We start from the raw sequence: 15,406 nt of genomic DNA on the forward strand, positions 1-15,406 counted from the left end.
ATGAAAATTCTGTCATCATTTACTCACCCTCAAGTTGTTGCAAACCTGAGTTTCTTTCTTCTGATGAACACAAAGGAAGATATTTTGAAGAACGATTGGAACCAAACAGTTGTTTGGCACCATTGACTTCCATAGTCGAAAAAAAAAAAAATACTATGGAAGTTCCAATCCTTCTTCAAAATATCTTCCTTTGTGTTCAGCAGAAGAAAGAAACTCATACAGGTTTGCAACAACTTGAGGGTGAGTAAATGATGACATCATTTTCATTTTTGGGTGGAGTATCCCTTTAATGTCGTGTTTTGCGCCATTGCTGTCAAACAAACTAAAATCGAAAGCGCGATTAGGCTTTGTGTCTCCCAAATCGCAAGACTCTGTTTGCGCTGGTCAAAGAGAAGTGTGCGCTTTGCTCACGCGTTCACAGTTCAAAGTGGATGAATGCAGTGAACTCCATCTGTGCATGTGCTGAGTTTAGCATTTGAGAACGCAGTTACGCATTATTTCCACATCTGCATAGTTGACAATTACAGCAATTCACTAGATTTGTAATGAGACGCGTTTGTAAACATGTTTTCCACCAAAATAAAAGCTCAACTGCAATTTCCGTCAAAATAAAAGCTCACGTGTCATGCGTATGGGTTGGAGCTCTTCATTTTGAACTCTCGAAGTGCACCACCAGATTGATGAAGTGGATTTTTGTTAGCTTTTTTGTTGTATTTTTGTCATTTTTATTCGTTTTTGTAAATGTGTCTTTAGTTTTTATTAATTATTATTTTAGTTAGTTATTTTAATACATCAAGTTAAACTAAATGAAACTTACCCTTGGCAACTAGCTGAAATAAAGTAAGTTTAATTTTTTAAGTATTCTAATTTATTTCAGTTAACATTTATTCTATTTAAAAAATGATGGGATTTGAAGCCATAATTGTCTTCTTTTCGACTCCAAATTATAACATTTGATTTCAGTTTCTGTTCCAAGGACTTTTAGTGTGTATTTCCTTTGTTTGGTTCCTGTTTCCTTTGTTCTATTCACCAGTTCGGAATAGCAAACTGTTCTGAGTAGGTACTACATTTGGATTTACTTCTGATCCATTAAAAAAGTACTCTCTATGTAATATTAATAATATGTGTAGTATGAATGAAATTCGGACAACTGCCGCACACACATAAACGAGACATAACATAAATAGTCCAGGCCTGGTCCTCTCTCATCCTTCACTGTCGACGCTTCTACTTTTATGCTTCCAAAGCTCGAGACCGCGTGAAGCTCATTATCTCTCATGACACTGGCCTCGCTTGCCACACTGTTTCTTGAGTTTCTCGTTATCCTGTGTATTTACTGCCCTTGGTTTGGTTTTCTTGGTTATTTTATTAAATAAATGAAACTTAGATGCTACATTTGAGCCCACATCTCCTCTTCCTTACCTTGCCTTGCCGTGAAGCATATTTCTAAGACTCAATATCTCTGGTTAAGTTAATGTAATGTTCTGTTTCTTTCTCAGGAGCCGTACTGGATCGTCCTCCACGACCGCATCGTGAGTGTGATCAGCAGTCCGGTTCTGAGTTCGGAGTCGGAGTGGGTCGGGTACCCCTTCCAGCTGCTGGACTTCACCGCGTGCCACCAGTCGTACTCAGAGATGCACTGCAGTTACATTCTGGCGCTCGCACACGCCGTCTGGCATCACTCCAGCATCGGCCAGCTCTCCCTCATCCCCAAGTAAGACATCAGAGCCGTCTCAGAGTAACCAGCACCAACACCTCCTGCCCAGGGGCCAACACATTTCACCACACCTGCCTATATGGTGCAGAGAGACATTTACCACTGTATTTTGCAGATTTAAAAAAAAAAAAAAAAAAAAAAACGGATGCACAGACACTCAAATTCTGACCAATACTCAGTTTAATCAAACTTAAGGTCATAGAACATCTCAACTGTCCTTAATGGTATAAAAAAGTCGAAATTAACATTTTAATAGGTCTTAAATTTGGAGATGGAAAAACAGTAATTTTGGTACAATCTAATGTGATTATTAAACTTCTGAAGTCTATGGTTTTATTAAATATGAGCTCTGCAAGTTCAAAGTCAAAATGCGGCGCTGTTGCTGGTTCGACTCGGTTTCAGTGCAGTTCACAATCATTGAATACTGCGCATTTATGCCCATAGATTGCTTATGATTTACTGTTATACTACGGGGCTGTGGATTGCTTGCATCTGATTGGTTGTGGATTGCTTGCATCTGATTGGCTGACGAACGTTCTTATGTGTGCAGTTATTTTCAGGGAAACGCACGAGTAAAGTAGTTCCAGCAGGTCTCGACCGCATTACAGCTCCATATCACTTCGCCAAATGATTTCAGTTATTTCAAAGGTCTTTACAGCCGACAACAGCAAAAGAACCAAAAACCACAACGACACTGACTCAGCAAATAAATATAAATATAGCAATAGGATAAAAATTACAGACTATATCCATGTTTTCTCCTGCTCTGTCTCTCATAGAAACACACACACATACAGTACAACGGAGCAACGGGGGCTTGGGGTCAGATGTGTAAGAAATTAGTTCTGCACACAAAACACCAGCTTTTTAAGGACAAATGAAATAAAACATTGAGCAATGTCTAGAGGCGTGGTAATTGGGGAACAATAAGAGTAGTAATTCACTCCAGTCCGTTGCATTGTTAGAAATAGTGCACAGTCGAGGTGCATATTTTTATTTTTATTTAAACAGTTTAATTTAGCAGGGACAATGCACATTAATAAGCATAAATGCAAATGCGCCAGAATTAGCCAAGAGACTATTTTTCATCTATAGTCCTTGGACAGTTGTTACATAGTCAACCTATAAAACTTAAAAAACAATTATAAAATTAATTTAACAATCTTTTAAAATGAAGTCATGCATTATGAATACAATGAGCTAGAAGGAACACAAACATTATACTGAAATGATTTTCATGGACGTCTCATGGGCTTTTCATATTTGATGGACCTCATCTGTGTGAATTAGCAGCCAGCAGCAGTAAAGCAAAGACATTTCAAAATAAGAGTCCCAGTAAACTGTATCTAGCATTGTATACCCTTTCAGTTCCACTCGCACAAACTGAATTTGGAAAACAAGCTTTTCTGTATGCGGCACGCAGTGATTGGAACGTTTTACACAATTACCTGAAACTGCAGACAATGAACATTTTAGAATCTTTGCTTAGTGAGCTGTTAACGGAAGAAACAATTTGTAAATGTTTTTAATTGTTTTGATGATATATTTAAATGTTATGGTGATTTATTTATTTAAAAAACAAATTATAATGTTGTGCTGCTCATCTTAGCCTGGTTACTTCTGTAAAAGAGATTTTAAAAGTTTTATCCGGTTAAATAAAAGGCAAATAAAAATGTAATCACACCTTGACACGGGAAGGAAAAACTAAGAAATACAGAGTTCTGTCATGAAACACTAGATGACGCAGCCTGATTGGTCCTTAACTCAATCCGCTTGCAATCACGTCATTCTCTATAGGACGCAGCTGATTGGTTCCTCTGTATCAGTAGCCAATGAACTCGCTGCTCAACCTAATCCTGATCAGAAGCCCTCCCCCTTCCCCAGCTCCACCTGTATAGACCTGCTACGGGTGATTCATGTACACTATTGTGCAGCAGCAGCATGTGTTACATGCTCACAGGAGTGTGTCGTGTGTGTATTGGTAGTAGAATAGCAGATCTATTCCACCAAGGCCAAACATATCAGTATTGTCATACACATTACCATCCCAAATACTCAGAGTTGTCATGACAGAACATTATTTAACATATTTAATAAATAGATTTTACCATTATATACAATAATCTATAATCTGTCTTTCTTTAAATGCTTTATTTTATAATCAGAAAATTCAAATATGTCTTATTCATATGTATTGATATTTTGGTACATAAACCATTTACAATACATATTGAATAAAATTGCAGTCAAACCCTTAAGTCCTTGTTGAATGTGTTCTGCAATACACGATTTATTTTGAGATTGAATGGGCTTGTTCTGAATAGACATACAGAATTCATTTTTATTTGTGCCTTAAAAAATGTCTTAAGTTAAATTTGACTGCGGATAATGATAAATCCTTGAGTGTTGTAGTTGAGTGAGTGAGTGAGTGAGTCAGTTGTTTGTTGAGTAGTTCTGAAATGCAGTACTAGTGTGTGTGTGTGTGTGTGTGTGTGTGTGTGTGTGTGGGGATGAGTGCAGTGCTTCAGTTCTCCTGCCTCCACACGCTCCTCATCCCACAGCATCACACACACACACACACACACACACACACACACAGAGAGAGACGCATCGGTCGTGAAGAAGAAGACCCATTTTACTTCAGTGATCTGCTGTCGTTTCAAATGATAATCCATTTTGTACCAGGATGAAGCTGGACAGGATGACTTGAAAAAATGGATTTCATAACATGGTGAAACGTTCTTTCAGAGACAGAGGTTTTGATGAAAGATTATGAAGACAATTTTTTTTTTATCTTTGCATAACGTACTGATGAATCGAAGGCATTAGTAGCAGTGCATTATACTGTAAAATAAGGTCAATTTAGATGTTCTGTCTACTTTAAAGGTAGTTCATGTAGTGTACACTATTAGTTGGGCTGAGATTTTTTAATGTTTTTGACAGAAGTCTCTTCTGCTCACCCTGGCTGAAATTATTTGATCAAAAATACACTAAAAACAGTGAAATATTAAACAGTTTTCTATGTGAATATACAGTAAAGTGTAATTTATTCCTGTGATCAAAGCTGAATTTCCAGCATCATTACTCCAGTCTTCAGTGTCACATGATCCTTCAGAAATCACTCTAATATGAGGATCTGATGCTCAAGAAACATTTATGATTATTATTATCAGTGTTGAACACAGTTATTCTGCTTCATTGTTGTGGAAACCGTGATGCATTATATTTTTCAGGATTCTTTGATGAATAGAAAGTTCAAAAGAACAGCATTTATTTGAAACATTTTTGATGTCACTTTTGATAAATTTAATGCGTCCTTGCTGAATAAAAGTATTAATTTCTCTATAGAAAGAAACAGTCGTACTGACCCCAAGCTTCTGAACGGTAGTGTGTGTTTTCTGTAGTCTGTGTGTGTGTCAGTCCTCGTGCTGCGGTCACATGCTCTGTTTGTTTTGAAGTGTAAAAGCGTCTGTTTAACTGTGTGTGCTGACAGTGTGTGACGTCTGGGATCGGGTCCATGAACACACAGATAACTCAGTGACAGGTGGCTCAGACAGAGCAGTGATAGGACGCGCTTAACAGCGTCTCACACACTCGTCTGCAGCGACGGGGGAACGTTAGCACACACTCCCCTCCGCCTGTACAGAGAAACTATTTATCAGTGCACATCATTATTGTGTTTAATTCATGCGTCTCATAATAATCTTGCATCAGAATAAGTTCCTCTTGCAGCATCTCTTCTCTTCTCTGATGACGAGGGCGGGGCTATAACCTGTCAATCACACCAGATCCACCAATAGCAAACCACAACCATCCAATCAATTCCCCACAGACACAATCAAGCCCCGCCCACATTAGTTCTTGTTCCTGAAGCGTTTCACTCAGATATACAGGACACAACAGAAGAGAAAAGACTAACTTCCGCTTCCTACAGCGGTGTCAGTGTTTTACTACTGCTCTGAACACAGCTCATCCCAATCCAGGCACAATTAGTCTGATTAATGAAGATGTGTTCTCAGCGGATGACATCATCGTGACTCGGAGACTCATATCGATCTGTCTGGAGGTCATGAAATCAGAACATTAAACCCATTTTCATGACATTTTCAACTCTTCTACTTGAAACACAATGACCTTCTGTTATTGATCATGTCAAGACTGGATTTTACAGCAGAAGGATGAGCTTCATGAATCTGTTCAAGTGTCTCCTTCATGGTCAAACACTTTCTCTCAGGGCAATCTTCAACACCGACTCAACCAACAGAGGGCGTTTAGGGCGGGTGGACTGACCAATGGCAGACTAGAGATTGTTCTGGAAACATATTTTTTTTAACCATTATTTTTGCATAGTATTTTTGCAAATCCATTTGGTGACACTAGTGGGACAGAAAATACATTTTTTAATGGTAATTTTGAAGACCTGGACAAATAAAATGTATAATATTATTCATATACAGAACCAACCCATACAATCTCACAATAAATGCATCTCAAAAACTTTAATATAAGTAAACCGGCTGCGGCACACATGCGACGAGGACTTAATACTGCTTATCTGCAAAACACGTAACTGCAAGTTTAAAATTCCTACAAACTAGATGCTGAGCGGTATTAGATTTTGCTGACACAATAACAATGACAGATTATGCTGATTGTAGTAAAAAAAAAAAAAATGTATATATATATATTAAAAGTGTTAAATAACACTCTTAGTCTTTTCTTCCTTTGACGAGGCTGGCCGGAGAGAAGACACAAGAGTTGAGTTAAATACCATATACAGTTTGTGTAAACAAAATTGCAATAATAAGCAGACAAAGAATGCATCATGCAAGACTTTTAATTGCAAACAAACCTGAAATATACTGGGACTCTTATTTTGAAATGTGTTTGCTTTACTACTTCCAGCTGCTCATTAAAACACAAATATGCACCCTTCCATCCATCTACAACATATTACGATATAAACACTTTATAATTGTTATAATTCATCAACAATAAACCAAAGCAATAATTTGGCATAATATATTTTTTTATATAAAAAGACTCTTGAGGTGTTATATAGTGAATATAGTACATGAAAGGGAAGTTGCGCTCGTTTTTTCTTCACTATTGGGACGAATATCCGAGTGAAACGGCTTCTGGAACAACTGTATTCTGTAAAATACTGGCAGCAGAGACACCAGCAACATACTGTAATTCTACCGTATTAATACTGTGAAATGACTTTGTTGCCATTTGCTGTGAAAAGTACATGCAGTCCAATTCTGTGATTATTTCAATTTACAATACACTCATAAAAAAAGGTGGGTTGAAAACAATTTGGGTCATTTTGGCAACACCGCTCAAATTAGATTTGAAATTAAAAGCACACAGGAAATTACTACAGTAAAAACACAACAGCAATAGGCTAATAAAAAGGTGAACATTTATTTATGAGCAAGAACACCCAAAATGGACAAAAATACAGGCAAGAGTAGAAGCAACATGCACGTTTCACATGTAAGAAAAAGTGCAGAAAAGAAGACAAACTCCAACTCTGGAGTCTTTGTATTGTCGCTCAATCATATACAGTACAGTACACTACGAAACGAGACAAAACCTGTGCAAAAGTACGGGACAGTACTATACAATAAATGACTAAAGAAACAGGACAGTAGGCACAGTAAAAGACACAGGTAAACCATATTGCGTTTTCTCCTGCTTATGAGCACTAGACGGCCGACACCATCAGGCTGAGTGCCACCAAGAAACACACAGCCTGAAAGCCTTAATAAACACTGAACTTTGGGAATAAATGATGTATTATAGTGAATCGACAGGATTTTACCCTTTCCGTTTAATGCGTTTATAATCACTCACTTATAAGCCATTCCTGCTTGTTCAGTTCCAGCTCACGAGTCACCGTTCCAGTGATTTAGACCTCCAGTTTTAAAAGAAGCTTTCACAGTTTTCTCTTAAGGGATTAGAAGTTTCCTTCCACAATTATTCCTGTCATAAGTGCCACATGTTGATTTCAGGTGCCATGTTTCAGTTCTTCCCGCTCGCCACAGTCACCCGTCCAGCTGTAGAAGAACACTCTTCGCTGCTTTGATGATTTTCCACACCCTGAGGTCATGAGCACCTCAAACTCCTTTGAAACACACGTTCAGCGCCTTTGATGCTATTGGCACCAGCCCACAATGCATTGCGTACTACAGTACAAAACCGTAATACATGAATACAGTAGATCAGTGTTGAAAATGGGCTGTACATTAACAGCAGTTGCTTACCGTGCAGAATATTACCCAGCATGCATTGTGTTCTACAGTACATTACTGTTTTAATGGAAAACAGTATGTTACTGTCAAAATGTGGCCTTTTTTACAGTGAAGAACAAATGTGGGCGGGGCTTGATTGTGTCTGTGGGGAATAGACCCCTTTCACGCCGACGTCACAGTTACATCACGGCGCTAGCTGGAGGCAAAACAAACGGACAACTGGAGGCGGCTACATAATAAGGAGCTTAAATTATTATTATTAAATGTCATCTTGTTGTGTTGTTGGGTGCAAGAATCAATGAAAAATTAATATGCTGTATTTTTATTTCTAGAAAATATTCACATCATTAAAATTGCACCGTAATGTCACTCTTTACATTGTCGTCTTCTCGGCGCTGGCTAGGCAGAACTGCGGATCGTACACACAAGTCTTGTACATGATCATTCAGCACATAGTTATAGGCATCTAAAGATTTACATGCCCTCCGTTTCTCTTTACGCTCGGTAGGTGTAGAAGTCAGGACACTCAACCAAGGTAACGTTAATCCTGTCAGATCGTCCATCCATTGACAGTGTGTACAGTAGGCCGACGGGTCAGGCAATCTGGTTCCAAATAACAATCGCGGTCCTGGACACTGAGTGACCTTGCACATTAAGATAAAATCAGATTTTCTCCAGTCATTGTTAATAAACAAGCTAACAAAACTTGCAATCTAACGTTAGGGAAGCGGCCAGAGGGATCCTTCTGCCTCCACCTAAGCTCCGCCCACAAAAAACGTCACCATGTTTACTAACTGAAAAGGGGTCTATTGATTGGATGGTTTTGGTTTGCTATTGGTGGATCTGGTGTGATTGACGGGTTATAGCCCCGCCCTCGTCATCAGAGAAGAGAAGAGATGCTGCAAGAGGAACTTATTCTGATTCAAGATTTTTAGGAACATGGATTTAACACAATAATGATGTGCACCGATAAATCATTTAGTAAAAACACTGCAAAATTACATAAAAAACTGGATTTGCCAATTTCATGGTGACTTTAATTCTGTGTTACAGTTTCTACATTTCTTGGTTACCATTAATACAGTCTCATGTAGTGACAATACAGTTTGTCAAGCCAACGTGTAATTATTGATTGATGGTTGGTGTCTGTTACTGCTGGACACTGTGTGTTGCAGTGATTTTATGACGTGTGTGTGTGTGTGTGTGTCAGGTTCCTGTCGGAGGTGCTGAAACCCATCGTGAAGACTGAGTTCCAGCTCTTGTACGTGTATCACCTGGTGGGGCCGTTTCTGCAGCGCTTCCAGCAGGAGAGGACCAGATGCATGCTCGAGGTACACACACACACACACACCTGCACTCTTCAAAGCAGAGCCTCATGGGAGAGAGAAGAGACTTGATTAGGCCACAGGCCGGCACACACACACACTTAGAGAGCGCTTGAGGGGAGTGATTCCTGTGGGGCTGTGTGAAGCAGTCCATCTAATGAAAGTGCTCCACACACACAGACCACAGCACATTACCCAGAAACCCTTCAGCTCCTCACACCCGCCGGCCGCCACTGACCTAGAGCTGCGGTTCATAACCAGTGCAGAACGTGCTGGGACCTGGACTAGTTTAGACCAGTTTAACCAAGCTTTACATGTTCTTCATATTCTGTGCAGTTATTGGTTCACAGCAGTGATAGACATGTTCTTTCCCATTAGATCAGGGGTGCCCAATCCTGCTCCTGGCGATCGACTGTCCTGTACAGTTCATCTCCAACCCTAATCAAACACACCTGCCTTTAATTTTCAAGTGATCCTGACGTGCTCTGAAGACCTTAATTGGTTGCTTCAGGTGTGTTTGATTAGGGTTGGAGATGAACTGTGCAGGACAGTCGATAGCCAGGAGCAGGATTGGGCACCCCTGCATTAGATTAAGGGGTGATATTTGCGGTAACACTTTATTTTACAGTGTCCTTGTTACATGTACATTGTAATAACAGTAAAATATGCATAATTACATGCAACTAACCCTCAACCAAACCCTATGCCTAACCCTAACCCTATAGTGAGTACATGTAGTTGCTTATTATTACTCAGTACTTAAATATATAATTACACTGTAACGATGACACCTTAAAATTAAGTGTAACCATATTTGCCCTCTTCATTTCCAGGGTTATTTTTACCTGTAAAACTGCTATTTTTTTCTAACCTTATTAGATGCATGGTGAGGATCTTACATTTTAATCAACAAATTCAATTACAATATTAAAACACTGTTATTAATCAAATGAAGTTCGTATCAACAAAATCCATCTTTGCACTGCAGAGGAGGTACTCATTGAGACTGTTAATGCAGCTCAGACGTGGCATAAAAGCACTTTACAAATGCACATTTTATGAGATCGCTTGAAAGAATAAACATTTAAATATAATAATATGAAATGATGGACAAAATAAAATTGTTTAAAAAAAACAGTGACAAGTCACTGTCTTATGACACTGAGTCATTGAATCATTCACTTAACCAAATCGTTCAGATATTATAGAGGCATTCAATAACCAGTGTGTTGCTCAGAGACGAGCAGCGGCTCTGCTGTGGCGTTGTTTGGATACGCTTTATTTCCTGAAATGGAGCAAAAACACACAATATTAAGAGATTAATTAAGAGACTTTGTTAATAATCATGAGGCAAGCCTTCATAGCAGGACTGTCATTTCTCCACGTACAGCATCTGCATTGGAGCAGATCAGATCGGGCCAACATCAAGTTATGCCAACATAACACCAACATCCACTAATGGTTCATAATATTGTTAATCAGGGATGTGATTCTTCCGGATTAATCCGGAATTCCGGTTATTTCAGCCTAAAATCATGACCCACGTGAATCATTCAGATCAGTAATAAAAATCAAATCGGGGGTGTTTGGAAGTTTTGGGAAAGTCATTGTAATTTGTTTCAAAATATTTATATAATAGAATATGTTTAAGTGATCATATTAGTTAAACAAACTACAATACTTAACGTTCATTCGATCCATCCGACACGGCATTTCCATCAGATTTCGTTTAGCAGCGTTGAGCATTTTAACCAATCGCACACGTTTCCGTTGAGTTTATGAGCGTGACGACCAATCAGAGGCGCTCAGATTAGTCATCGCTGAAACGAATAGTTTTGTTCAGTGCGCTGACTGGATTCTTCTGACTTCCATCATAAACAACAAAGTGCAGATTCGATGTAAGAGATTCATGTCGCACATTTCTGTGATTTTTAACGGGAGTTTTGTGCGTGCTTAAACTCGCGCTAGATCGCCTCACGATCGTTCCTGGCACTGCGTATCTAGGCCTATAGCACGAGTGCTTTTATTAGCCTTCTTCTTTATACGCAAAAGTAATACGTGCATCTGGTTGGCAAAAAAGTGCGTATCATGTAGCCTACGGCGCTAAATTGCTTATTGGATGCACGTAAAAGTTCATTTCGGTCACATTCTCTGCTCCCTTTCTGTGTACAGTTTATTCCAGTTAATATCATTTATTCATCATGCTGATAAGATTGTGTAGTCTTCATTTTCTAATGCGTAAAAAGCATTAATATAATTCATAAATGGTTCTTAGGTTGTTTTATCTGTGTAGCCAGAATATGATGTGCAGTTTACCAAAACACAGAAAACATTTTATGTTGCCTATTCTATTGTAGAAGTTTGAGTGGAAGTTTATTTACTGAATGAGATTGATCTGTATTGGAAACACAGTTGTTTTCTTTACAGAACTACAGAACAGTTATCGCCCTTATATTTCCCCAAAGATAAAGACGTCCTGTTTTGTATTACTAGGAATAAATGATAGCTGTTAAATATATTTCCATGTGTGTCACTCATCACAGTTCCTGGTAGTTCATGCAGTAAATGGCTGATTCAAGTGTTTAAAAAGTAAAAAGTGCTTTACGCTGGGTCTTAAAAAAATTTCCTGCTTTTTTTCACTCGCACAATCACATCCCTGATTAATAATAAAGAAGCTATAGAAATGAATTAAGTATTGAAAGGTTGGTGAATGGTGACCTGTATTGTGATGTATATGCTGATGAGTTTGTGTTTCTTCCTCTCTCAGATTGGAGTGGCGTTTTATGAGATGCTCCAGGCTGTGGACCAGCACATTAAACACTTGTCCTATATGGACCCCATCTGTGACTTCCTGTACCACATCAAATACATGTTCACCGGGGACAGCGTTAAAGACCAGGTAACACACACACACACACACACACAGTAACATTCTTCTTCGCCTCAAGGCCATAAACACTTCTTGAACATCGGACATAAATGTTTGATTTTTTGGGAGGTTGGCGGGTGAGATGCTGTCACTAATTTAAAGGGTTAACCATGGGCTAACTGTTATGAGCTAGCAGTTTCCTATGAGTTTGTATGATTATTAGGAAACAAGGAAGCATGAAGGGCGTAAGCAGTGTGGTGGAAATCCACCCAGAAAATGATAGTCAGGTGTAAAGAAAATAAGATGTATTTGTCTGAAGTGGCGATCAGGGTAGTTTCTCTTAGATATCTCAGAGAGCCACAAAATAAGCTCTGAGCAAAACCGTATTTATCCAGTAAAATCATACATATTCATTTATCATTGAACAAAGACTTTGAAAGTTGATTGGAAAAGCAAATGAACATGATCATAAGGCCTTCCACCTCCTTGTATCATATTCATCCCAGTTCATCTTCATCCACATTGGTCTTCCTCAACATCCCATAATAGGCCCCACCTGTCGAGCGCAAACCGGTTTTATAGTTCTGTAAAATAGACTATTCTCAGGCCCACTGGCCTTGACTCCAGTAAGAAGTGTTATTCACAAGTTGTGTCTTGCAGCGTTTGCAGATTAAAACTGGAAACATGAGACGAGAGAGAAAAAAGGAAACCAAATGGGTGATATTTCTGAGTCTAAGTTCTACCAGGAGTGTGATGAAAGTTGTGAGCGCCTCAGATAACACACAACATTTCCAGACTTACCAGTCAGAATCTGAACCTTCAGTTCGTCCACTTACGTTCAACAGTTCACTTTCTCCAGAAGCAGTTTCTCCTCCTCAAAAGCATCATATTGAGTTAACAATAAAGATAGTGTCTGTTTTTCAATACATATAATTCAAAAATATTGATTTACACACACACACACACACATATATATGTATATATGTCAAAAACAAAATGTATGAGTAAAATTTATGTAAGGAAATTTCTGTAACTCATTTAAGATTAACAATAATAATCATGTATATATAAGCAGTGCTATTGAACACACGTAGGAAAATAATGTCTCTCTTAGAGCAGATCGTACAAATTCAAATGGATTAGCCAACAATTCAACAAAATGTAAATAGTCAGCATGCGATAGTGTCCCTGTGTGTGTGTGTGTGTGTCACATGGGCTGCTGTTATTCAGATGAGTGTGTTTGGCAGGAGGTCGAGTCTCTTTCTGAAGCCGCTGTTTGTCAGCGTCTCCCTCAGGGAAAGCAGGGAAGGTCAGGTGTATCAGCGCAGTATCAGCAGTCACTGGAAATAAAGATCATCCTTCAGTGTGCCTTTGCCTTATCATCTGAACTTCAGCTTTCTCTCTCTCACATCATCATCAGAGAGGTCTTTAAAAAGAAGAAGGTCTGTCTACAAAACAGCACAAGTATGCGAATTGAGACCTTAAACAGCACCTTTTCTCCATTTTCATCTGTCTTTAGTGTGTAATGTTGCCGTTTGGCATTGAGAGATCTTCTCTATATCAGTGTCAGTGTTTCTGAACTCCTGAAACGCCTCCATTGTAGTCTTGAGTTTCTTCCGGGAACAAACACGTCACAATATTCCTCATTATAATAATTCATACGCAGAATAAAGGGGCGGGGCCTGGTTGAGTTAGTTAGTAGTGTGTTAAACTGGTGGTTATGGTAAGAGGCGGGACATTTACCAAACACACTCGAAGCGCTCGACCAATCACAACACACTGCTCCAGCCGACCAATCAGAGCACAGTGTGCTTTTCAGAAGGAGGGGCTTCATAGAGACAGGAAGTAAACAGAGCGTTACTGACAGAGAGGAGCCGCAACAATGAGGAGAATAATCAACATTCAAGCAGGAAAACCTGTTCTAGTAGAGCCTGAAACTACATCGAGACTCTGAGAAAGTGTATAACAGGTCCTCTTTAAATCTGTGCAGGTGGAGAGGATCATCTGCTCTCTGAGGCCGGCGATGCGCCTGCGCCTGCGCTTCATCACACACATCAGTAAGATGGAGCCGGTGCCGACAGCGAGCAGCGTCTCTCAGACCCCGAGCGTCTCGTCCCCCGCGGCCCCGAGCGGAGCCGGACCCTCCAGTGCTCCTCTGTCTGTGTCCCAGTGACCAGCGCTCAGCGGCCCATCTCAACACTGTGTGACTGAAGATCATGTGACCTTAAGGCTTTTAACTCCTCAGACTTACATCACCTGCCTTATTTTCATCTAGGAGGAGCTGTCTTTTTCCCGAAGCCTTTCGCCTGAATTTTGATAGATCAGCATCTGGTTTTTTGCTTTGTCACGTCATTTTTCGTTTTCATTTTCATTTTTGTAATAAAGTCAAATCATGTGTTAAATGAATGTGAGCCTGTGATTTTGTCCTTTTGTGTGTATATTAGAATCACAGTCACAGACTCACAGAAACTACCGCACTAATCATAGATGATCAAATATATTACTGTCTAAAGGCTTGGGCTTTTTTAATGCTTTCAGCAAGGACGCAGTAAATTCACTTCTTTTGAACTTTCTATTCATCAAAGAATCCTGAAGAAAAAAAATCTGAAGCAGAATAACTGTTCAGAAAATAATCAGAAATGTTTCTTGAGCATCAGATCCTCATATTAGAGTGATTTCTGAAGGATCATGTGACACTGAAGACTGGAGTAATGATGCTGAACATTCAGCTTTGATCACAGGAATAAATTACATTTTACTATATATTCACATAGAAAACATAGTGACATAATATTTTACGGTATTTTTGATAAAATAAATGCAGCCTTGAGAGCAGAAGAGACTTTCAGAAACATCTTACCGACCCCAAACTGAACATGTTAAAAGACTTAAAAAAGTCTGAACATATACTGTGTTTGAGTGACAAACACACAGACGTGATCGTGACCAGCAGACGAGCTTCAGATGGAGATCTGAGACCGATTCTGTGCTTTTAAATTCACATTCATATTCACAAGATGCTGCTTATGTGAGACGTGTGTCCCGTGGGAAAAGCCCATTTGTCTTTTCTGTGAATAATCACAGAGGTAAAAAAAAATCATTCATTTCTTCCAGGAAAACCAGACGCTCCTCTTCGGCTCTATGAACGGCTGTCTCTCTCTCTCTCTCTGTCTGTCTCTCTCTCTCGTTCTGTCAAAAAGAGGCTGTTATTATTATGAATCTAATGTCATTTTTAGCA

General features: G+C 39.2%; 1 protein-coding gene across 1 annotated transcript in view; it reads left to right on the forward strand.

Moving 5' to 3' along the window:
* The window catches only part of med23 (mediator complex subunit 23), a gene marked incomplete at its 5' end in the record, with an annotated part of 61,998 nt that extends 47,648 nt beyond the window's left edge, over positions 1–14,350 (forward strand). The window contains 4 exons of the mRNA XM_056258498.1: positions 1,500–1,714; positions 9,185–9,305; positions 12,067–12,198; positions 14,159–14,350. Coding sequence (XP_056114473.1) covers positions 1,500–1,714; positions 9,185–9,305; positions 12,067–12,198; positions 14,159–14,341 — 651 coding nt within the window. The remainder of the gene's footprint in view (positions 1–1,499; positions 1,715–9,184; positions 9,306–12,066; positions 12,199–14,158) is intronic.
* Between the last annotated feature and the right edge of the window lie 1,056 nt (positions 14,351–15,406).

Source organism: Rhinichthys klamathensis, unplaced genomic scaffold, assembly GCF_029890125.1.
Source record: "Rhinichthys klamathensis goyatoka isolate OS25496 unplaced genomic scaffold, OSU_Roscu_1.1 h1tg000001l_1, whole genome shotgun sequence".
NCBI lineage: Eukaryota > Metazoa > Chordata > Actinopteri > Cypriniformes > Leuciscidae > Rhinichthys > Rhinichthys klamathensis.